The sequence below is a fragment of the Rhinichthys klamathensis genome, unplaced genomic scaffold, assembly GCF_029890125.1.
Source record: "Rhinichthys klamathensis goyatoka isolate OS25496 unplaced genomic scaffold, OSU_Roscu_1.1 h1tg000110l_1, whole genome shotgun sequence".
Classification (NCBI taxonomy): Eukaryota; Metazoa; Chordata; class Actinopteri; order Cypriniformes; family Leuciscidae; genus Rhinichthys; species Rhinichthys klamathensis.
The window spans coordinates 2,421,093-2,445,478 of record NW_026606648.1 but is presented as its reverse complement, the minus strand read 5'-3'; the positions used below and the strand labels follow the sequence as shown (position 1 = coordinate 2,445,478).

Here is a 24,386-nt window from a genome sequence, read left to right as displayed (position 1 = left end):
GGGAATGCAAAATATTTTATCTATAACATCACATGGTTCATAACTGGGCCCTATCGGACACATGATCTCCTGCTGCTGCCTTTAAATGTATTGAATAGGGGGAACAGTGGCGTGGTGCCACATTGAACGGTGTAGATAATGTTGGCAGTGTAGAGGAAAGTAAATACAGTGCATGTCTACACACAAACAAAACAAAAAAAAGTGACAAGAATTTACTGTTCGTACAGTAACATACTGTATAGTTTCACAAAGACGCTAGATAATGCTGGTGACTACATTACGTAAATAGTTAATTACTGAATAGCTCATGTATGATTTCAAAACTATTGACACAGTATATAGATGGAACAAACTTTTAAAAAAGACAACACATAAATCAACAAATAAATCCTTAGTGTAGTACACAGCTTTCTTTGTTCCAGAGGAACAATATGGTAAACCTTTGCATCTGCCAAATGCAAGTGCACCAGTCTAAACGCAGTCTTTTCACTTCCTTCTGCCCTCTCAGTGGTCTTATCCTCATGCGGGTTAGAACCCTTGTGGGTTGGAAACGGCGCCCTCTAGATCCCATTCTTTGCCTCGTTGTTGTTCATCGCCTCTTTCCTCTGAGCAAGGAAGGGGTACATGCACTTATCTGCACCCAGGAACCGGTACATGCACACGATTGCTTCGAAGGGCAAAATGCTATGAAAAACACAAAAACAAATGGGAATGTGTTACTACTGACTGTGCCGACAATCTGGAAGAATTTCAAACTCCAGTTTTGAGACCACCCGTACCCACCTTTTCATAAAGTTGACCATGTATACAATGCGAGGCGTGCAGATCATGGGCTGGTCTGTCAGGATGGCCCTCATGGACTGTGTCACACAGAACTCTGGTCTCAATGGAGGGAGAAATGGCTCGATCTCTTTCCTGACCAACCCAGGCGGAAAAAAAGAAAGCAAACATGATGATTAAGAGTCGTCTTTGTTTAATAAAGTCAGCCCAAAGTGCTTAGCCAGTCAGAGCAAGTCATTATTGAGTGGAAACAGATCCAGCATGCACCTTATTCAAGTGGAAGCCCCTATTGTGCGCATGAAAACCCAAGCTGACAGTGACATGAGAGGCCACAAGCAAAGCTACCCTGACTGTTGTTAAGCAATGTCTACTCGAACTAGATACGCATTGTGTCGTTCGCTCCTTTAGTGTCCATCCGAAACCCAATCTTAACATTTGGACGGCTCCTTTCTTTTACCTTATTCTGCATCCTCTGAACATGCCCGTGTCCACCAGGTAAGGACACACCAACGTCATCTTGATACCGTCCTTCTCCGAAGCCTTGATTTCGTGGCTCAGGGACTCGTGGAAGCCGATGGCACCAAACTTGCTAGCGCAGTAATCCTGAAACCAAGAGGAAACAGAGTTCGGTGAACATTATCAAGCTTCCCGAGGCAGTTTTCCCTGTAATAGCATGGGAGCGCTGGGATCTACGGTTTCATTAGCATTCTTTTGTTGTGTATGGAGTATAGGTAGAGCCGCATGGGAGGGTTTTGATGTGGTTCGCGGTGGACGGGATCTTCAGAACAGAGTGGGCAAACACAGATGCGTGTAGATAAACACTCTGGAATAAAGGGGCTCACAGCGGATTGAGTCACTCCAATAATGCAAACCATAAAAAGTCACATTCAAGGAAACATAATAGGTCAGACAGTGTGATTGGGCTTCTGGGACCCTTTGAAGTGAGAGTAAATATGAGGGCTTGTAAAATAGGAGTGCACGTACAGCTAACAAAAAAAAAAGAAAAAAGTAATGTTTCCCCAAAAGGCTGCTGGGAAAAATGACACCAGTTTGGACAGCAGTGAAAGAAGAGGATTGTACATGTGCTAGACTCCGAACTCTAAGAGATCCCTCTTATACACAGGCTGGTTTAACAGATTAAAAGTGACTCTAATGCCACACCAGCACCAATGAGAGATATCATTTTGGAAAAGTGTTTAGCAATACTGTCTAGCAACATGTAAAGAGCTCACACTGAACCAATAGATGGCGACTTTTTTGTCGGATCAGTGCATTACCACTATTGCCTTCGGTCTATGCTTGTTTTCGCCGATTGAACATGTTCAGTCGACATTTGTTGGGTCTTGGAATGTCTAGTGACGGTGCAGTGTGAATTAAATATATACACGCACATATTAAATATTTTAACTGACATCTGTAATTCAGGGGCTGATATATTGTTTGTTTGTAAACTTTGTACTTTTTTTCAGGAAATTTGTCTTGGGCTCAAAGCTACATAAAATACATAATATCAATTGACTATTACTTCAAAAACACATTTTAAAAAGTACAGACATCTCCGTACCTACTGGAGTTAATGGAGTAAGTGCACAATATTCACAGTGTGTGTGAACCCCCAGTGGATCATGTGAATTTAGTCTCTGCAGCAGGTAAGGCCCAGAGAAACCTCTGAGAATCTCTCAGCGTTAGCATGCTCCTTAATTGGCGCGGAGTGCTAGGCGTGCTGTGCGCCGCGTTGAATTTCCATGCCACGGCGAGCCAACGTGCTGAGACTCTCCAAACACGCTCTCTTTTTATTTCTGTCTGCCAATAGATTTATGTGATGGATCCAATGTACTAACCTCCACACCAGCTGTGCTGAAAAGGCCCAGTGAACTGGCAACTGTCACAATGTGGCCATGGTTCATCTCTAGCATCTTGGGAAGAAATGCCTTGGTGGTCTGGAAGAGGAAGAGAGAGAGAAGAGAGGAGGGGGGAGGGAGAGACAAAGACAGTTATTTTGCTGTTGCTGTTCGTCTCTGCCAAAGCCCTTTGATCCGTTTTTTTTTTCCTCCTCCCTGACTAATAATTCACTGAGACTAAACACTCATCTCCCTCATCCTGCTGGGGGAGTTTAGAAACACAATTCCATTACAGTCTTAAAGGCCATTTACAGGGAGCTTGCTTTCCACATGCACTTAAGAGATTAATTTATGTACAGCTCAATTTGTTTTGGTAGTACTAGTTTTTGAGAAAGTTTTCATTTCCGACATGGAGGTTTAACTTGGATGGGAAGCAAACTACTTTAATGGATGAAGTATTGCACCAGACTTTGGTCTGGTTTCGTATTGGTCTGAAATGGCTTATTAAAAAGGTGAAAAGACCACTTGCAAGTTCACAACAAGTGGTTTGTCTGTGGTTTCCTTTTCTCACAACGAGTTGGTCCCAAGAGTGGCATCTCAGTATCAAGAGCACAAAGCCAGAGCGGCGTACTCACTCACCACTGTCACCACAATACGGCTCAAGACCACAACACCACCGCTGTAGGTCAACAAAGATGGGAAACAAACACCACCTTTTAGCCTGGATTACGCATTAGCATTGGAACGATTAAAGGAAGTCCACCCGATAAAAATTTAAAAGTTTTTTAACCACTGTCACAATCACAGAGTCAAGGAGTTGAACTGTAATCTTTTAGGTTTTGTAAACCATACTGAAAAGATCCTACTCAAAACAACAATTAATCCATAAAAAGTAAATTTCTTGTTTTTTAAGCTTGGTTTAAAATGTAGAAAAAGTTAGCTTGTACTAACTGAATACTTCTGGACTAGATTTGTTACTGTTTTTCAGCTTCTCTGACATCTTGCCTGGCTGTTATTGACAGTTTCTTTCATGCAATGAATCAATGTCATCTTCCACTTTCGCCGATCCCGGCTGGACAAAAGACAGAGTGAATAAAATAAAACCACACACACACACAATCGTGCCTCATCTTCCATTCTCTTCAGACCCAGAGGAAGTGAGGGGGTGGACACAATAATGATGAAAAACATGACCGGCGTCATCCATTTACTGCTCTCTTAGAAAGGATTTGCCGTACAAGCCTCACAGAACCGCCTGTGGCTTTATAGTCAATCCTCAATGGAACACGAAGCATGCTATGAAAAAGAAAAACGTGTGAGTGCCAAGAACAACAGAGCCCTTTCCAGAGGCCTTCAATGATATCACCATTTATAAACATGCCCAGTAGAAAAGGACCTTGGCCACGCTTGAGAATGGTACTATCTTGCACGGCTCTGTGGGCATTTCACACCTCTGCCAGCCGTCTCAACACCTCATCTTGACGTGTTGTTGAAATATGGAACTGGAATCTCTCAAATTTACTTCCACTGACTTCACTCTCATGAGGCAATCCACTCGTGCAATGGAGCGCTGCGGTCCACATGCTACGCATTTAATCCCTGACGTTAAGAGTAAACAGTGTATTTTTCCAGTGCATTAAATGTAAAATTGCTCTTAATATTCATCTCATTGTGTTGGGGGTTCCTTCAAGGGAGCAGACTTGGACCGGTTTGAATCTGTACTTGTGCCTTGCATGCCAAACTGATGGTAAGTATGCGTGCAAATGAAACATTAGGATAAATTGGGCCTGTAGAGCACAAATGCCAACATCCTCCAAACGCTGCAATCTACAGTATTAAAATGTGATTTGGACCATGTTCTGCTGCCAATAAGACAGATTAGACAAGCATGATACGAGACAGAAAGTCAAGATTCAGGCAATCGAAAGTCTCTCTTGCATCTAATGGGGAAATACATTAAATTACTCTTGCTGCAGAACTTGAAGCCATTACAACTTGCACACTGGAATAAAAGCTATGTTTGGAAATGTGATGTGGAGAAAGAGAGACAAACGTTCATTAACATGGGAGAGCGTTTCATGGAGTCGTTGGATAAGGACAACATATAAGTTAATTCAATCTACATTTATTTTGTCTTATTAAACACTTGATCAAAAACTTACTGTAGATGGACCACCTTGGATCCCAACAATTAGGCAGTTCAAGGGTGGAATCTACCAAACCAGCAACATTACAACCTCATTGATCAATCAAACTCAATGTTACATGTAGCTGGGCTGGTAATGTTGGGTTTGATTTTGGTCAAGTAAATAGGCTGGTAAATCAACCCAATGTTACCAAACTCAACATTAGTCAAGGAACTGGACTGGCAAAGTAACTGTGCTGGTAATTTTGAGTTTGATTGGCTAAGAAACTAGGCTGGTAATGTTGGGTTTGATTTGGTCAAACAACTGGGTTGGTATTGTAATCAACCCAATGATTTGATCAAATAGCTAGGCTTGGCCAAATCAAACCGAACATTACCAGCTCACCCCCTTGACCATTAGTCCATCACCCCATAACCCCTGAACTTGCACAAATGAGCAAAAATGGCTTAGAGTCTTTGTAAAAACTCAATCCGCTATGGAATGAGGGGGCCGGCACTGATGTGGGCATGGCCTTGCTGACCTCTCAGACACAAAATGTGTGAAACCGAACAGAAGTTCATGTCTTAATTCATAGCTTCCGTAATTGCTTCTCAGCGCCTGAGTTTACGCTAAATTAACTTCCAACAGCAGAGAGCTTCCTTGGCCCTTGCAGTGGTTCTATGCCTGTTGTGCTCTCTAATTGATACAAGCGCAAGTGCATCGCTCATCACAAAGCTCTTCACAGCTGCCGTGTCAGCCTGGATTAGTGCTTATGTTTGACCAATAGGAATATGCACAAATATTGTCACACATAATAGCCCAGATGGCCGTTAATTAGAAGAAAGTGGACCGACCAGAGAAATGTAGCATAGCATTGGCCAGATTGATGTATAGCCCTCAGAAAATGAAGCGGGGGCTAACTCATACGCTGCTACTGTATCGCTAATGTCTCATTAAAATGGGGGGTCCGGATCTATGGAATCAGTTTGAAAACCACAATATGGAGCGGTTTAACCTTATTTAAATAAGCCAAATAAAGCCATAGGTGAATCTTGTTGGCTGGGAGCTCTTTAAATATAAGCAGCCCCAAATCAAATAACAGGTACAGGTGCATTGATCTTGAGCAAGACCATCTAAAACTACTCAAGTAAGACCCTTCTGCCTGGCTGCACCCTTTCTCCTGGTCTAGCAGGAATGCAGGCTGGAGAACTTGGCTCCTGTCGGTTGGCATCTTGTCAAGCTGATCCCTAGACAAGAAAGCAATTGTCATATAAGTGGGTCAGGCAGCAGCTCCCCATTACCAGCAAGCTTGTGTACAAGACTCTCTATCCCTTGATGCTTTTCTCTAGGGACAGCCCTGAGTCTTTTGCTTCAACCACGCTCACTTAGCAACTAGGAGGCTTTCACGGACACCATTGCGCCCAGGTGTGGAATGCACTGCTCACATATCGCCTATTATTGGGTCAACGTCAGAGAGGAAAAAGAGAAGCTTCCTCCGATCAGCTCTCCAAATCTGACTAGACACTAAATCTGATCATTTGCATCACTTAAACTTTTACTTCGCCAAGTACCAGTCAGTCTGCCACAGTGCCACTCCTACCGGCTATTCTCAAGTCGGTCTGAAGAGAACTCACTGGTCCTGGGACTCAAACACAGCTGTAAGTACGGAAAGAGTGAAGGGCCCACAGACAGCCTGGAAGAGATAATGGCCACACTTCCTGTTGGCTCCACCAGTTTTGTTACATTCCCACCATGCTATCCAACAAAATAAAGATGATGTCCATCTGGAGTTTGCCCTTCCCGCCTGAAGAGTTTCGAAACACAGCAGACCGTTGAAATGAAGGCGCTGAACCGACTGCCAAGTCATGTTTAAGACTCTTTAAGAGGATGACATGGACCTGTTGTGAAGACAGGCTTAACTTCACTATGACCAGAAGAAAGGATTTATATAAAAGTAAAAAGATATGGAAGGCAGTGGCTACAACTCTCTGAAAAATGCTTAACGGATCAAACAAATATCTGAAATGCATTCAAGCAAAAAAACTAAACAAATGCAACAGCGTTTGCGATTTATTCTCTGTCCAGTATGGACAAAGAAATGGACACACCTGGAAGCCATATTAGCACATTATGGACAGCTTAAAGACCCCATGAAATGGCTTGACCAGAGTTTTCTTGTCCATGTTGACGCATTTCCGATTAAAATACATTGGGCTGGACATATCAATTAGGTGTTACTGGGGAGAAAGATTATATTTTAATTATGAAAATTTCAATATTAAAGTTAGTTATTTTCCATCATTTACTTTTTTTTTTAGCAGTGATGGAAAAATCTGAATGCTGTCTGTCATTTTGACAGATTACACTGATGGTGATATTCCCACCCATGTCTTGTTGGTGACGAGCGTGCATACAATTGCAAAGATGTCACGGCAGCAGAGTGTGAAAAGTTTCTTCACACGGCCAAATAGTTATGATGTCGTTAATAAAAGAGGTGACAAAAGAGGGACTGATGCGGTGGAGGATGAAGGACAAACAGACAACATTTATCATTTTTTCAGGCGACCACAAATGGATAGTTCACCCAAAAATGGAAATTCTTTCATCTCACCCTCAAGTTGTTCCAAACTTGTATGAATTTATTTCGTCTGCTGAACACAAAAGATGATATTTTGAAGAATATGGTTAGTCAAACAGTCGACGGTAGCTCAATTGACTTCCATAGTATTTTTTTTTACATACTATGGAAGTCAATGAAACCATCAATGGTTTGGTTACTGACATTCTTCAAAATATATTATTTTGTGTTCAACAGAAGAAATAAATTCATACAGGTTTGGAATAACTTGAGGGTGAGTATCTAAGTAAATGACAATTTTCATTTTTGGGTGAACTATCCCCTCAAGTCCATGTGGACCGGGAGGAAGGTTTGAGTTCAGGCAGATACAAAAAGTTGATTGAGTTTAGTTCAGTTCATTTGTAATGTAATGTTTTGTTCATATTTTAATAGTAATTGTATTTTGTAATATTGCATTGTTCATATTTGCCAGCACAAAGGTGGTGTTTTAGTGGCCTCCACTGTCACTGTGGGGAAAAAACAGTGGGACCCTGTCCGTCAAAGTTACGGACAATGAGAAAGTATAACGTAACTACTGAAATGTAAAAACGGTTTATCCCAGACGTATAAATTTAAGTGTCAGCGCTAGGTATCACATTAAGCATACATATTTAAAACATCCTCCTTTCTGTACAAAAAATGGCAACACAAAATGAATTGAAAATAGGGAGACAAAAGAGAAGGGGGAAAAAAAGTCTTGCAATGTTACAAACCACATGCAAGCAGCAACCAATTAAGAGAACATGTTTGTGTGAAAGAGAAAGAGGAAAAGCAGTGTTGGTGCATTTCTATTCAGCTGGCTTGTGGCTTTAATGACCACATCCTCCACTTGGTATTCCTTGGCTGTCCTTAATGATTAAGCTCTGCTTTCATCTTAAACCCCCACAAGAAACCATGCATTGCATAAAGCTTAAGCAAACAACCAAAAACCTTAATGAGAATCCCAACTCTACCACTAACAAGTGCATATGCTACAGCACCACTGCGGCTTACACTGAACAACTTCCAAGTAAAAAAAAGAGAAAAGAATAGAAAAATATAGATGGCAAACAACATGCTGTTACACTTAAGCTCAGTTTGTGTCCAGGCATTTTCATGCTTCATTAAAGGACATCAGTGTTTAGGATGTGCTCATTCACATTTGCCAATTTAAGAAAATTCTTCCCTTCTAAAACGAAGCGTGATATTGTAATGTGACATCTTAACACCCCAAGGCCATCAAAAAACATTTAGTCAGTGTAAAAAGCCCATCAATATTTATTAATATATTTGTTTTCCAGGGGGTCTGGGGTGATGTAAACCCTCACTTCTCTAAAAAAATAAATAAAGGGATAGTTCACCCAAATTATTATCATTTTTTTCAAAATTTACTCACCATCAAGTTCTTTCAAATCTGTATGAATTTCCTTATTCGACTGAACACAAAAGCAGCTGTTTTGAAGAATATGGGTAACCAAACAGTTTTTCCATACTATGGAAGTCAATGGGGTCCATCAACTGTTTGGTTACCCATATTCTTCAAAATATCTTCTTTTATGTTCAGCTTGAGGGTGAGTAAATTATCATTTTTATTTTTGGGTGAACTATCCCTTTAACCGCCCTGCCGTGCTTATCATTAAAATATTAATTTCCCCAACAGTCACATGCAAAAAAAAATAAAAAAAAAATAAAAAAAATTCACAATTCTCCACAATGTGACTTTAGCAGCATGATTTAAAACAAACTGCCCTACTACAGCTCGCCCCACAAGGTGGTCTCAATAAAACAATGCAAACTACAGACAGGCCTTTTACGCATTTACTGGCAAGAGGTTAATTAGCGAGGCCAAGTGAGAATGGACTCGTCCAAATGGTACTTCCCCAGGCAGGATGTGCTCTTCAATGGGCTTTAAATTAACAAACCAAGGGAGAGCAGATTGTTCCTGGTGATCTTACTAAAACCCCCTGCTGGAGTTGTCTTGCTCAGAGCTTGTTTATATCCACAGATCAGGGAGCTTTGGAGGGGACAATGTTCAAACGACAGGGGGCATGTTAATAAAACCTCTCCGAGTGGAAGTATGGTTTTAAGATCAGTTCTGATGTTATAACTCACAGGGACTGAAATTGATGAAGTCAGGGAGGGTAATCTGATCCTAGATCAGCTCCCATACTGATATTCTTCCTGAACGCGTGCCAGATCCACATAATCTCACAGCCTGTGGATGTCTACTTTAGCAGTACATCCAGACTGAGCCGTAAATATTAATATTGGCTGCCACAAACAAAGGAATGAATGGAAACAAATGGATGACAGACTAAGGCCCCATCCACACTACTGCGTTTTAGTTTAGAAACGGAGAATTAAAACGAATACGATCTCCGTCCACACCAGCGTTTTAGCTGCGTATTTGAATTGATCTCCGTCCACATTAAAACGACTGAAAACGCGGATCACGTGACCATTCACCAACACTGGGCATGCGCGTGCCGGTGTAAACACAACTTCATTGATAAAATTATCCCACCATGCTCTGGGTTAACCCCAAACCGACGCTCATGTACGGTCAACGGCGCCGCTGCACACGGGAATTGTCACAGATCGCTGGAATAATAGCTTGACTCCGGCGCATGTCGGCAGTTATAGCGTTGTAAAATGCAGAATTTACTTGTACAACAGCTGCTAGCAAAGATATACGGCATGACTGATGACACCCAATCATAGAGCCGAGCGTGAGCCTCTTATATGTCAACGTTTCTAAAGTCCTCCGTTTTGACCCGTCTACACTAAAACGCCCTCCGGAGATTCAAAACGAAAAACGGATCGGCAGCGTTTCTAAACTTCTCCGTTTTGGCTCTCCGTTTTTGCCGTTTTAGTGTGGACGGGAGGTGCAAACGTAGCAAAAGGTCTCCGTTTTTAAACGAAAACGCAGTAGTGTGGACGGGGCCTAAAAGAGAAAGGGCCAGACAGGACAGGGGTGATTACATGAGGAATATGCTAAAATTATTGGAGTGTTTTAAGGGGGGTGGCCCATCTCAGATGACAGACATTTGTTTGCACTCAACACCAGACGGATTAAACGACTGAGCTTCTAAGTGGTTGATGTAACTGATTTTGAAAGAATAAACAGTGCTTTTTTAGCATACAAGTCAAAATTTCAAACTTATTATGAACGTGCATGATGCAAGCAAAAGATGTTTGCTTTCCAACTTGGCTCAAGCTCAAATACCAGAACAGAGAAATGAGTATGTGCTGAACAGATGGGTGCATGAACAGTGTCATCATGTGATATACCAATATCACTAAAAGAGGACATTCCTCTGTTTTCCCCACTTAAAAAGAGCTATACGGTTGATGCACATTGACTTTTAAATGTCTGGTTACACTGTTAGATCAGCTATTGGATATTGCAGTAGCCTATACAGTTGAGCAGTGGCAAAGTAAAACTAGACTCACCCAGAAGTGTGCATGGCAGTTCACCACCATGGTCCTCTCGATCAGCTCATCGGGGCATTCCAGCAGGTGGTGGCCGGACACAACACCAGCGTTGTTGATCAACAAGTTCACTTCACCGACCTCCCTGCGCACTTTCTCTGCTGTGGAGTACACGTTCTCCCTCTTGCCCACATCAACCACGTACGTATACACCTGCGGCTGAAACGGAGGGACCTCTTCCACACCATCGACAGCTCCTTAGGAGAAACGCATTAGATCATCATCATCATCAGAGATGTAAAAAACCGCAACTTTCTCAAGCTTCATTTGATTGCAACAATTTCATTGATTCAGAGTCTGATAGCATTTGGGGGACAATATTCACCAAGTAGCTATTTTTAATGATTATTTAACCAAGATAATTGCATTGATGGGTAAGACTACAGCCTAATTTTTAGAGATAGACCGATAACTGGTTGTTTAATATCAGGCACCAACTGGTGGGTCTCTAATGAATATCACACAAAAACACCATTGCACCACTGTGTTCAACAGAAGACAATGGTGTTCATAGGTAAACATTAAACAAACTTATTTGATTAGATTGTTTGCATAATTACACAACGTTTAGAGCCATTCATTCATGTAGCATTTTAATATTAACAATAAAAAAAAGTTTTTAAAAAATTGATAACCCAGAATACAACAACTTAAAGGAATAGTTCACCCAAAAATGACAATTATGTCATCGTTTACTCCCCCTCCAGTTACTCTAAACCTGTATGAGTTTCTTTCTTCTGATGAACACACAAGAAGATATTTTAAAGAGTGTTGGTAACTAAACAGTTGACGGTAGCCATTGACTGCCATAGCAGGAAAAAAAAATTACCACAGAAGTCAATGACTGTCTGGTTACCAACATTCTTCAAAATATCTTCTTTTGTGTTCAGCAGAAGAAAGAAATTCATACATGTTTAGAACAATTTGAGGGTGAGTACATAATTAAAATTGTGTGAACTATCCCTTTAATGTCAATAATAAAAAAAATAAATGAAAACATTTTTATACTTTAATATATAATAAATATGAAATATAATTTATATTAGAATAACGTTACTCAATATAGAAAATTCTTACATATGTTTGTAGTAGTCATATGATGATTTTTTAGCTATTATGCCAATACGAAGACATAAACCTTACAGGCTGCCTGGGATACTTATACTAATTAGATAAACATAAAATGTTAAATCCTCCAATTTACCCTCTTTGGACATCGGGTTGTCTTCCTCTCTGTAGATCTGTCGCACCATCTCCGCAGTCTCCTCATTGCTGTGGCTGTTGATGTCCCACAGCACCAGTGTAGCCCGGCGCCGGGCGAACTCCTTCGCGAAGAGCCGCCCAAGTTCGCCGCCCGCCCCGGTGATCAAGCACACCTGTCCCGCTACGCTCTTCTCCTTCGGCCGTATGAGCCACTTGAGTCCGGCCATCACGATGGCCCAGAGAACTTTCAGAATGACCACGAAAAACTCCACGACAATGTTCATCATCATGTCTAATGCCGTTAGGACTTTGTTTTAAATAAAAATTAACGTAATTACACCTAAAAGACTAAACAACCTGAGTTTTGCTGTTGTGCTGCTACCATTAGCACTTAATGTATTCTTTAACCATCCGCCTATTTAAAAAGGCAACGGGGTGAACATCCAATTAACCCCAACTGTCAAACAACTACTAATATACATATATAAAATAATATAAGATAACGCATTAAAACGTCAGAATATAAGCATCACACATAAAAGCACAATTTTAAAGCTTCAAGTGTGGATAAATAGAGCCGAGTCTCCCGCCAGCGAATGCCCGTAAGAAAGCTATCGTATCCCGGCACGGATGCGCGCGACGGCTGCCAGTGAGAGAAACTGAGACAGACTCCAGGCTGATCTCTTCAGTTCAGAACCGCTGATGCTCCTCGCGCTCTATTTAAACCAGCCCCTCTCCACAGGACCCCACAGAGTGATTGGCCCAGATGCCTGATTAAAATTTGCATCTACTTAGGTCAGCTCAGCTGTCGACGTTTGGGAAACAGAATGGATGTGTAATAACAGTGTCTGACGGTGGTTGTATTTTCAATGCGTATAGACGGATGTTTTAATTCATATATTTAATGCATATTAATGGATATTGTGCGATTTGTGTGTTTTTTACTTGGAGCAAGTACAAGTAAAATGTATCAAATATGCAAAAATACAGCAACAGGTGTATATTTGTGACAATGAAATGTGTTATGAGCCCACCTTCACTGAAAAGATAGTTCTTAAAAGAGTAGGCCACAACTTTACAATAAGTTTCCATTATATAACATTGGTTAATGCATTAGCTAACATTAAAGGGATAGTTCACCCAAAAATGACTGGTTATCACTGTCTGGTTATCAACATTCTTTAAAACAGGTTTGGAACAACATGAGGGCAAATGATGACAACATATTTGGGTAAACTATCCTTTTTTAGCTAACAATGAGTGATACATTTGTTTCAGTATTTATTTAAACAGTCAGTCACTGGATGGCTTTAAGAATGGATCTGGACTTTCTAAGACATCTATAGATGCTGGGTAGCCAGGGGCGGATCTACCGGGGTGGCATAGGGTGGCAAATGCCACCCTAAAAGAAAGCCTTGCCACCCCTGCTGCCACCCCAGTTGGCAGCAACGAATTAAAAGTTATGGCCAATTTGACAATTTACGAACGCGAATCTCCAATGTCCGACTGCAGTGAATTCGCTCCGTGCATAATATGACGACCGTTGACGTTCGTACTTTATTGTGTGGGCAAATACTTCCGGCGAAAACGTCCGCGGTGATCTGACCGCGAGAGCGGGAGACAGCGAGAGCAAGAGACAACAGCGACCGAGTTCCATTACCAGAGAGATAAGTTTTCAACCCGACCAAATTTTTAAATGCATATCATTTTCAGTGTATTTCACCTGTGCGTTTCTATGCTTTATATTACTGCATTTATTTTGTGCAAGTGAGATGAGTAAAGAACATCAGTTTCATATATCATTATCTGTCTGGTGTTTATAAGCAGTAGCCTACAGTATTTTACTACGTGTAAAATATACACAAACTTAGCTATATTAAGTTGTTTGTGTACAGTTAAAAATATAAATGTAAAATATGTGATAATAATATTGATCGAGCAATTGATGTAAGTAAGTAAAAATACATGCGCAGAATTAAGAAAATATTATTTAATATTTATGGAGATAAATTTTAGCCTATCATAAAGAAAACGTGTGAATGTTCACAGGGTATTTTATTTAACAACTCTAATCGTAGTTGTAACTCTATATTTACAGTAGGCATAATTGTCATTGCGTATGTATGCAGCATGAGTCCAATACAATCTTCTGTTCGTGAACAGTTGTTTTTCATTCATTAATCTGACTAACGTTATGCATCCGTGCATTTAATTGCCATTGGCTCGTGTGATAGTAATATGGATCTTAGAAGTATTTAAATGATATAATTGATTCTATAAATTATATATAAAAAAGGGAAAAAGGTCGGCACACCTTGGCTCCAAAAGTTAAACGCACCCCTGCCTTTATACTCACACAGCACAGGGCTGGACTGGCCATAATATTATAACTATTATTATATAGTAGTGTAATGTAGACAGACACTATCACAACTAAAAAGAGTTTTGAGTTTTTCTTTGTTCAATTTGCACACTGCATATGGGTTGGAGCTCTTTATTTTGAACTCTCAAAGTGCACCAGATTGATGAATTTAACATTAAAAAGCACAAAATTTTCTTACGGGGGAGCATGCCCCCGAACCCCCCTAGAGGGACAGAGGTGCACTCTGCACTCACCACAGATTTACCAAAATCCTATGGGAAAAAACGGTATTGCTATCCCAATGCAGCTTATAGCTTGTTTTAGGATTCATCACTGTGGAGTATAGTTCAACTTAGTAGTTATTTCATCTATTAACTCTAACTCAGTGGTTTTTATAGGAGTTGGTATACATTCGGTTGTGTTTATGATTATATGTAGTGGGCCAGTCTGGGCCAAAATGCCCGGGCCGATTTTTTGTCCCAGTCCAGCCCTGTACTCACAAATTAAATTAAGTACATATACGTCTGCCATGTTGCCACCCCTCAAAAATTCCTGCCCCCCTCTTGCCACCCCATAAATATTTTTCTAGATCCGCCCCTGTGGGTAGCTCATGTCTTCACTGCCCTCTACAGTTCTTTGCATTCAGAATTAGCAGTTTCTGTAGCAGCCAGAAGGAACACTTTCAATGGCGCATCTGTAAGTTTGTGTAGCCTAAGTCAGAGTAAGGCCAAACTAAGGCTTTCTATAGTTTGATGTGCTCTCTAGAGTCTAGACCACATGCATGGTGATACCAGCCTAGAGAAACATCCAGAAACTTACAACTGCTCAACAGCAGTTCAATTGATGTGAATGGATGTGTGCTCACTGTGGTCCCTCGTTCACTATCTTCTTCTTGGTCTTGCTAATGTTCTGGGAGAAGTTATTTTCTTGGCACATAAGTGCTAGTGCTTCAACCTCACTTGAATCATTCCATATTTTTCAAAACTACCAGAAAGAGAACAAACACAAGTGTTGCTGGGGGAGGACACTCATCAGTCTCATAGTCTAGGGGAACGAACAGTAGCCTATTATTATATGTAAAGGCTTCTCTGTGACTTTTTATATAATCATTGCATCTGTGACAAATGAATTATGCACCCAAACAGCCGACCAGCTGACACAGGTTTTAACCCATGAACAATGTAAATTAATCAATGAAGCATTTGCACTTCAGTGTACCAAAATTAATCTTATTTGCAAGTAATTGGAACCCTCTGTACTTTTTAGGTGTAAATGGATGTGTCATCCATAATTAAACTCTATATTTCCAGATTCAGTTTTGGACAGCTATCTTTAAAAGATTACAAATATAAACAGATTACTTTTAGGCTAATTGATCTTTTTATGCACGTTTTAATTCCCAATTAATGGGATCAGTCATCCTTAAACTTGCCATATCTATTAGTGTGCTATTAGCTAATGCCTTTAATATCTTAGTTTTCAGCCACATGTTATATGAATAGCTAATGAATGAACCGTAGCACATCTGTTCCTTCTTCCAAGACATGAAGGGAACTGTCTGGTGCATTTCAACAAAAATGCCTTTACAAAGCCGCCACCTGTTGGACTGGCACTGTAATTACACATGTATTTTGGGGAGGCGTTTCGATATAGAAGTGCTGGTTAAATTCGAATTTTAAACATTCACAACATTAGTTTTATTTTCAATACAGTAATAAATATAAGTTCATAAAATAAAATAAAATAAAATGCTGTTTTCAGCATTTTTACATTCACACATAAATCCAAGCTATTTGTTCTATTGTTCATACACATGCAAACTAATTCAAACCAACCATGTGGTTTATTTATACACGTGTGCGATTATTTGTAAAATCGAATAACATTTTGAGTTTACCTTGTCACTAAATTCTTGTGTCACGTGGTTTTGGTAGTAGTAACTGTGGCAACGTCGACGCAATGGACTATCCGTTTCCTTTTTCCTTTTCTTTTTTTTTTTCTTTTTTACTTTCATTGACCGATAGGCCCATATTATTGAAATAATGGCCGTAATTATTAGTGTAAACCTACTTAAATTGACTAAAATAACGTTATAGTCTGTCTGACATCCAAAAGTGGAGATGAAGCCTAGCCTCGTTAGACCCAAACTGATATCACTGCCAACTGAATCTCGTCTGATAATAAAGGACATTACAGACGCGCGACCCAGGTGTTCTTCCAACTACATCTCCAGTCCTCCAGTTTCTGGATGCTACACGTCTGCGGAATCCAGGATGAATGTTTTCTCGGCGAGGGAGAAATATCCATGCAGTCCGAGCTGTGAGTCATTTACAGGCTACTGTCTGAATGCAGTCATGATGAGATGCTCTTCAACAATATTCAGTAATATTCTCTTGATGTATTTATAACGTTTAATGCTGAAAAGTCTGCAGATAATGAACTGTATCTGGTGTTTTATTAACATGTACATTTAATGTTTAATATGAAATTGTAGATTCCAGGGATCTTGAGCCTCACAGCTCTATTACTGATGGGTGAGTAGGCTACACTAACAAAACCATATGATTTTAGGATATGCTGATAATGTTGTTATTGTTTTTGTGTGCGTTCTTTGAATCATCGTAAATTAAAGGGACAGGTCACCCAAAAATGAAAATTTTGTCATCATTTACTCACTCTTAAGTTGTTCCGAACCAGTATGAGTTTCTTTCTTCTGTTGAACACAAAAGGCCTATTTTGAAGAATGTCGGTAACCAGACAGTTGACGGTAGCCATTGACTTTCATAGTATTTTCCCCCCTATGTATGGAAGTCAATGTTTGGTTACCAGCATTCTTCAAAATATATTATTTTGTGTTCATCAGAGGAAAGAAACTCATACCGGTTTGGAACAACTTGAGGGTGAGTAAATGATGACAGAATTTTCATATTGTATTTCATATCTCTTTAAAATGGCAATCATTCTGTCATTTTTTGTCAGGTTTTTACCTCATATGAAACTTCCAGAGATGCAAATATCGAGATGGTTTGGGGTCAAACCAAACACTTAATAATGGCAGAATGAATTAAACCAAATTCTACTTTCTTTTTAGGTCTCTTCTTCCATTGTTAGCCAAAGACCGTGAAAGTAATATTTCTGGACGTCATTTATTATTTGATAAACGATGGAGAAATGGAACGTGCGTCACTAATGATATAAGAGGTATCCCTCTTTGCTCTTTCCATTCATAATATATGAATCATGCTGAAGAGACACTTAATGTATCATTATTGTTAGTGTACAAATTGGAAAAATGTCAAGAGAAACTGTCTTAGTAGCCTACTATGTGTATTATTCAGATTGATGATACTGTCTGTCACATCATTATTTGATGAGATGGAACAAATGTGTAATTGGTAGTTTCAGTGGGGTAACCAGTAGATGGCGCTCACAACATTCACATTAATATTTTGTTTGCAGCTGTTACATTTTTAGTCTGTATTGGCATAAAACAGTCTCTATAGATCTAAGTAAATCTGGGCAGGAAATGCTTTTGCAATTATTTTAGATAAAAGTGGTTAAATTGCCACTTTCTCAGGAAACTTTAAAGGTTTGTAACATCAAAATGTTTCTTTTTCCAAGCAGACAGAGTTCTGATTAACCACAACCCCACAAGTCCACTTTCTCAGGAGTTCCATGTTTATCATTCTCACAATTTAACCAAATTTGCCCACCGCAAAGAACTTTCCCCGCGCGACCCAAGACCACATATTTGCGGGTGAGTTCTTCAAGACTGCTAAAATACTGCCATATTATGATTTTCTTCATTTACTAATATTCTTTGCATCAATTCCAGGTCTGATTATCTGACCTCATTTCCATCTGTTCTGTTACCAGCCACCACTCCATCTGTCAGTGGAAGACTCTGTTTATCTCAAAACTATAAAAACAGGTAATACCATTTAATAATAAGGTAAATAACATTTATTCTTTGTATCTGGCTATGCATATGTGTACTGTTTATTGTATATTTCACTCTCTCTTGTCTTATTCCTTGCATTTTTTTTTCAGGCCAAGGGTAACAAACAGAGTCCGCAGTCTCTTCCCTGTTGGTGCTAACAACAAAAGTGAGCATTTCATCTTTAACAAGTTAGCAGTGATTAACTGATTTATTGTAATTTACCATGTGATAACTATGGAATAAAACACAATGGAATAAAAACATGAATAAAACATAAAACAGGTAATTGCAACTTTTCATCTCTCACAATTCTGACTTTATAACTTGCAATTGAGAAAAAAAGTTAGAATTGTGAGATATAAACTCACAGTTGCAAGTTATAAAGTCTGAATTCTGAAAAAAAAAATAACATAAAGTCATATAGATATAAATTTGTAGTCCAAATTGCAACTCACAATTCTGAGTAAGAAAAAAAAGTCAGAATTGTGAGATAAAAAGTTTTTATTTTTATTCTGTGGCGGAAACAAGTTTCCATAGATAACACTTCTAAGTAGACTATTGTTTTAAGTTTATTTATGTCAGTTGGTGCTGGTAAACTTAGCACATCGTATGTGTTATTTAGATGTTTTCTCAGGTGAGATCTCTCGCTTCACTCCTGTTACAGATTCACTGATGAATATCACATGTGCACGTGTTTTCATGAGCTCACAAACATTACTTAACAGTAACACTCAAGTACACACACACCTCTCGTCCTCCTTGCCAGACACTAGGCCATTATTGAAATCCCCAGTCTTTTGTATGAGGTGAGGAGAGTGTTACCTGTGTAAACCTGAATAAGCAAACTGTGCTTTTGTCTAACCAGCCTGTGGGCCGGTAATTGTTTTTCAGGCCAGTCGTACCCTGATCCACACTTGGGTGCCTCAGCGTCTTTTGTTCAGAGGCTCACTGAGATTTCCTGTCTGGAAGCAGAAACAGTCCGGCAGGAGAAAATGAAGAGACTCAGAAAGATCAATAGGCAGGACTCTTAATAGGAGTTCATTAGCCAAAGAGGAAACACATGACGCCTGAAATCACAACTGTGCCAAAGACTGAGCAAATAAAGTCATGGGGAAAAAAACTGAGAGGTACCGAGTGCAGACACTTTATTATAACTGATCACAATACTTTATTATAGCTATGAATGTAAAAAGTCTACACACCCCTGTTAAAACAGCTGGTTTTTGTGATGTACAAATTGAAACAAAGATAAATCATTCCAGAACTTTTGCACCTTGCATGTAAAAACGACAACCTATGCAATACCACTGAAAACCAAAGTGACATATTTCAGAGAAAAATTACTAATCTAAAAACTTAAAAGAACCTACAGTAACTGCATAAGTGTGCACACCCTTTTAAAACTGGGTATGTGGCTGTGTTCAAAATGGACAAATCCTCTCCCGTGACCTCATGGGATAGTAAAGTGTCCATCGAATGTGCAGTTCGGAAGTAGTATGTCACCCAAAGACTTTTCTCCTACTGTTTTTTCGGACATACTACTCGGCTAACATACTGTATAGTATGGAAGTAGGCATATTCGGATGCAGCATCAAATAGTACATGCACAAACAGAGGAAGAAGCGAAAGAGGAGAATATGGACGTGGTTATGCCAACTTGGCACAAAGACACAGCCTGCACCTGCATTCAACTACTGCTGCATCTGTAATGAACACTGTTATCAGCTAAAACATACTGCTTGGCATGGCCATTTATGGTCACACGACTGTGACAACGGCCATCTTTGAACCTCTATCACTGTACGACGTAGGATCACCGTTTAGGAGCCACGGCCACAGAATTTGACACGATTGGTCATCTTTCGCCTGGGACAGCACACAATTATACAATGTATGCCATGCATTAAACCAACCCGATCACACTAAATGCGTCTCTATAGCACGCAGTGTGTTTATCGTGTAATTTATACGCGAAAATGAGTTTTTACGTCCATAGGATACGCATGAGTTGGTTAGGGTAGGTTTAGTAGTGGTGTGGGGTGCGTGTGTATTATACGTTTGGGTAGAATTAGTGGTGTGGGGTGTGTGTGTATTACACGCAAATGAACTGCGTATCAAATGCACGCGAAAACTGCGTATCATATGCACGTAAAAACTCATTTTCGCGTATAAATTGCACGATAATACACAATGCTTGCTATAGAGACGCATTTACGTGAGAACAGGCTGATTAAACAAATGGCTTATAAAAACATTTCCAAGGGATTAGATATACCATGGAATACAGTGAAGACAGTCATCAAGAAGTACAGAAAGTATGGCACAACATTATCAAGAACAGTGTGTCCCTCCAAAATTGATGAGAGGACAAAGAGAAAACTTGTCAGAGAGGCTGTCAAGAGGCAACATTAAAAGAGTCTTCTGGCAAGTACTGGTTACTCCCTCCATGTTACAACTGTATTCTCCATCTGCCTGGGCTATGATTTATCTTTGTTTCAATTTTTACATCACAGCTGATTAAATAGGGGTGTGTAGACTTTTTATATCCACTGTAATTATAAAATTAAAATGGTGTTTGTAGAGACCCATTACATTTTTGGTGTAAAACTATCAGGGATTGTTGAATTTTAAAATCAAATTCACTTGAAAGTGTATTTTGTATTCGCCAAGAATAACTGCCTTAACATTGCCTTAAACTACAGCCCTTATATGTTGTCTATGTCATGTTGCACTTATGGAAAAAATGTGTTGTGTGTACTGCCTTGAGTAATCACTTGAACTTTTTAAGTGTAATTATGATCATATCCAACAAACATTTATTTGTCAAAGAAGCAAGTTGCTTCAACATCTTCAAAAAGTAATTTTATTAGTGGCTCTTGGAACTGCACTATTAAACATTCTGAAACTGTAAATCATATTTTTGATTCATATTTTCGATAGTCTTATATACCAGACAGTTGGCTGCTGTATGTGTTAGCTGATAACAGTGTTCATTACAGATGCAGCAGTACATGTAGTTGAATGCAGGTGCAGGCTGTGTCTTAGAGAGCGTGAGAGTGTCTTTTGTCAGAAGGAAAAGGGCCAGGTTGATTCGGTTCAAGACTAGGTTGGCACATTCTGGGCAGAGAGAAGAGAGATAATGTCTTTTGGCTTCAAGACTTTATTACAGGAGCCACCTGCAATGAGAAGCAGATCATTATCATTATTATTAATCAATCAATAAATGTAATTGTATACAATTTGAATGGTAATGATTTCCAGAGGGTTGATTATATTATGAATAAATAAATAAATTATTTGTTTAAATTGTAATGATTTTTAGAGGATTGATTATTATTATTATACCTGCAATGAGAAGCATCATCATTATTATTATTATTAATCAATAAATACATTTTTAATGGTAATGATTTCCAGAGGGTTGATTATTATTATTATTATTATTATGAATAAATAAATAAATAATTTGTTTAAATTGTAATGATTTTTAGAGGGTTGATTATTATTATTATTATTATTATTATTATTCAGTAAATTAATTACAATATTTATTTGTTTAAAATGGTAATGATTTGTAGAGGGTTGTTTATTATTAATTAATTGTTTAAATTATTAGTGTAAAATGGTAATGATTTATAGAGGGTTGATTCATTCTTCTTATTATTATTCAATAAATAAATAATGCAATTTTTGTTATTTCTTTTAATGGTAATGATTTATAGAGAGTTGTTTATTGTTATTATTAGTCAACAAATGAATTACATCATTTATTTGTTTAAAATGGTAATGATTTATAGAGGGTTGTTTCATTATTATTATTATTCAAGAAATAAATTCTATTATTTATATATTTTTAAATAGTAATGATAGAGTTGTTTATTATTATTATTAATCAATAAATGATTACATTATCTGTTTGTTTAAAACGGTAATGATCTATAGAGGGTTATTTATTATTATTAAGCAATATATTAATTTCTTTATTATTTGCTTAATTGTAAGATGTATAGAGGGTTTTATTACTATTAATATTATTAATCATTAAATTGATTCAATTATTATTTGTTTAAAATGCTAATGATTTCTAGAGGGTTGTTTATTATTATTATTATTATTACTAACAATGAAATGATTGATTTACTTAGCCACATGTCTGTCTGAAGACATGAAAAGTGTTTCAGACATTTGCTGTAATCCAAAGTGATCAAGCTGCTCAAGCACTCTCAATGACTTGTTTTGTTTTTTGTTTTTTTCAGCGAGTCCTGGCTTTAGTCAATCAAAATGACCCGGAACAAACAGTAAACAAAGAGTCCTTTAATAAAAGGCTGCCGTAGACCTTCCCACAAGCACATTATCATTTCAGTTCAGCTCCTTTTAACTCACTCCAAATCAGCCTGACTACAGTTCAGAGCTATTGTATAGCCCTGTTTCTCGTCTTACAAGTAGTTTAAAACTTAATGCCTATATCTTTAAATACTTGATAAAGTGATAATCGTTATAAAGATTTGAATTCGAATGAGGACCTGTGAAATGATGAGAAGTATTCATGTGCCTCTTTAGTGTAGATATTTGGCTTTTGTGATCCATAAAATGACCACAAACCCCAGTGACATGAGGTTTCTGTGCACTGGGAAGGAATGCGACCCAGTCAGGTTAATGGTAATGATATACTCCAGTAAGTTCACTCACAGAGAGTAGACAGTGTCCTCCTCTATCTTCATGAATCTGAGAATGGAGACGGTGCCCAAGCCAAACCTAAACACAGCCAAATCCACAAATCAAAAGGCCCAGATTTGGCAAGAGTTTTGAGGGTTTGCTCAATAGAACAGTTCAAAAGTCCAGTTCAAAGAATGACTTTGATATCAGGTGACATCAATATGTCCACTATTAAACATATGAAACCTTTTACAGTTGATTTAGCATCTTTTTCTCAGGTATAGGTGGTTGTGACTTTTCTTTCTTTCTTTCATAATTTATCTATTTACATTATTAAGACACATTCTTGGTCGTATTATGAGGGATTCATTTTATTCTAAAGAAAAAAGGATGTCTTCTTTCATCAAAATGTAATAACTTGCTCTGCTTCTGAAACGACTTTCATTTTTTGGTTGACATCACCAGGTCCCCTTATTTTTTTAACCGTTGCCCCACTTTTTTTTTTATATTCTGTTTTACTCAGAAATACCTGATATTTCAGCAGTAAAAAGTTGTGAATGACATTTCACCTTGAATTTAAACAATCTGAATGGTTTGAATGAAGTTTGTTTTGGTTTAGAGATTTCCAGTTAAAAAAGAAGTTGCAGGCATCTTGATATATTGGTAAATCATAATTATGAAATAAAAAGTCATAATTATGGCATAACAAGTCAAAATTATAACAAGTCATATTTATGAATTTGAACCTCACAGTGTCAAAATTGACATAAAAAGTCTAAATTATAACAAAAGGTCAAAATATAAACATTTTAACATTTCAAACTTTTACATCATAATTATGACTTTATCAAAATTTGACTTTTTATCTCAAATATGAATTAGTATCTCTTCTAATTTAAACTTTTTGTCATAATTGTAACTCTTTATGTCATATATGACTTAGTAATAATATATAATTTAGACTTTTTAATGATTTGATTATGATTTACCGAAGCATTTTCTTTCTTATGTTGCAGAAATAGTATCTTAAACCCAAATAAATATGGATTAAAGGTCATTAAAAATCTGAATCTGAGTATGATATTTTCTTATATCTTAATTTAATAATGTCTTAATTTTCACTTTACATGTCATAATTCTGACTTTTTGTCTAATAATTTCAACTTTTTATGTCCTCGTTTCAATTCTTTATCTGTCATTTAATCCAAATAAAAATGATTAAATGCCATTAAAAGTCTTAATCTGAGTAGGAAGATATAAAATTGAGTTCTAAATCATAGACTTGCACCTTGCACTCATCAAGATTATGTATTTAAACGAGATTTGACTAAACACGTTTATCTTTTTCATCAAATGACAGTTGCAGATATTGGACATATTGACCTTGACC

At 38.2% G+C, this 24,386-nt stretch overlaps 2 protein-coding genes across 4 annotated transcripts; one reads left to right on the top strand and one right to left on the bottom strand.

Moving 5' to 3' along the window:
• On the bottom strand, positions 1-12,755 carry rdh10a (retinol dehydrogenase 10a). The gene is made up of 6 exons (XM_056254136.1): positions 12,040-12,755; positions 10,797-11,032; positions 2,622-2,720; positions 1,238-1,383; positions 784-915; positions 1-684 (listed from the first exon to the last, which is right to left on the bottom strand). Exons 1-6 carry the CDS (start codon positions 12,326-12,328, stop codon positions 561-563), a joined length of 1,026 nt encoding a protein of 341 aa, XP_056110111.1. The 5' UTR covers positions 12,329-12,755; the 3' UTR covers positions 1-560.
• A 3,634-nt stretch (positions 12,756-16,389) lies between these two features.
• si:ch211-171b20.3 (uncharacterized) lies at positions 16,390-19,893 on the top strand. Of its 3 annotated transcripts, none has more exons than XM_056254139.1 (7): positions 16,390-16,719; positions 16,895-16,934; positions 17,492-17,601; positions 18,025-18,157; positions 18,236-18,331; positions 18,451-18,506; positions 19,232-19,893. In XM_056254139.1, exons 1-7 carry the CDS (start codon positions 16,521-16,523, stop codon positions 19,369-19,371), a joined length of 774 nt encoding a protein of 257 aa, XP_056110114.1. In that variant the 5' UTR covers positions 16,390-16,520; the 3' UTR covers positions 19,372-19,893. The 3 variants fall into 3 exon arrangements, with proteins under 3 accessions (XP_056110114.1, XP_056110113.1, XP_056110116.1); XM_056254138.1 differs by having other exon boundaries at positions 18,022-18,157; XM_056254141.1 differs by having other exon boundaries at positions 18,022-18,157; positions 19,206-19,366.
• Positions 19,894-24,386: the final 4,493 nt, after the last annotated feature.

Coding starts and splice junctions, on each gene's coding strand:
- rdh10a (XM_056254136.1), bottom strand. CDS start 12,328: ATGATGATGAACATTGTCGTGGAGTTTTTCGTGGTCATTCTGAAAGTT. Junction 2,721..10,796: donor ACTGCCATGCACACTTCTGG/GTGAGTCTAGTT, acceptor TTCCTCTTCCAG/ACCACCAAGGCATTTCTTCC. Junction 685..783: donor ATGGTCAACTTTATGAAAAG/GTGGGTACGGGT, acceptor TGTTTTTCATAG/CATTTTGCCCTTCGAAGCAA.
- si:ch211-171b20.3 (XM_056254138.1), top strand. CDS start 16,521: ATGAAGCCTAGCCTCGTTAGACCCAAACTGATATCACTGCCAACTGAA. Junction 16,720..16,894: donor ATATCCATGCAGTCCGAGCT/GTGAGTCATTTA, acceptor ATGAAATTGTAG/ATTCCAGGGATCTTGAGCCT. Junction 16,935..17,491: donor CACAGCTCTATTACTGATGG/GTGAGTAGGCTA, acceptor CTTTCTTTTTAG/GTCTCTTCTTCCATTGTTAG.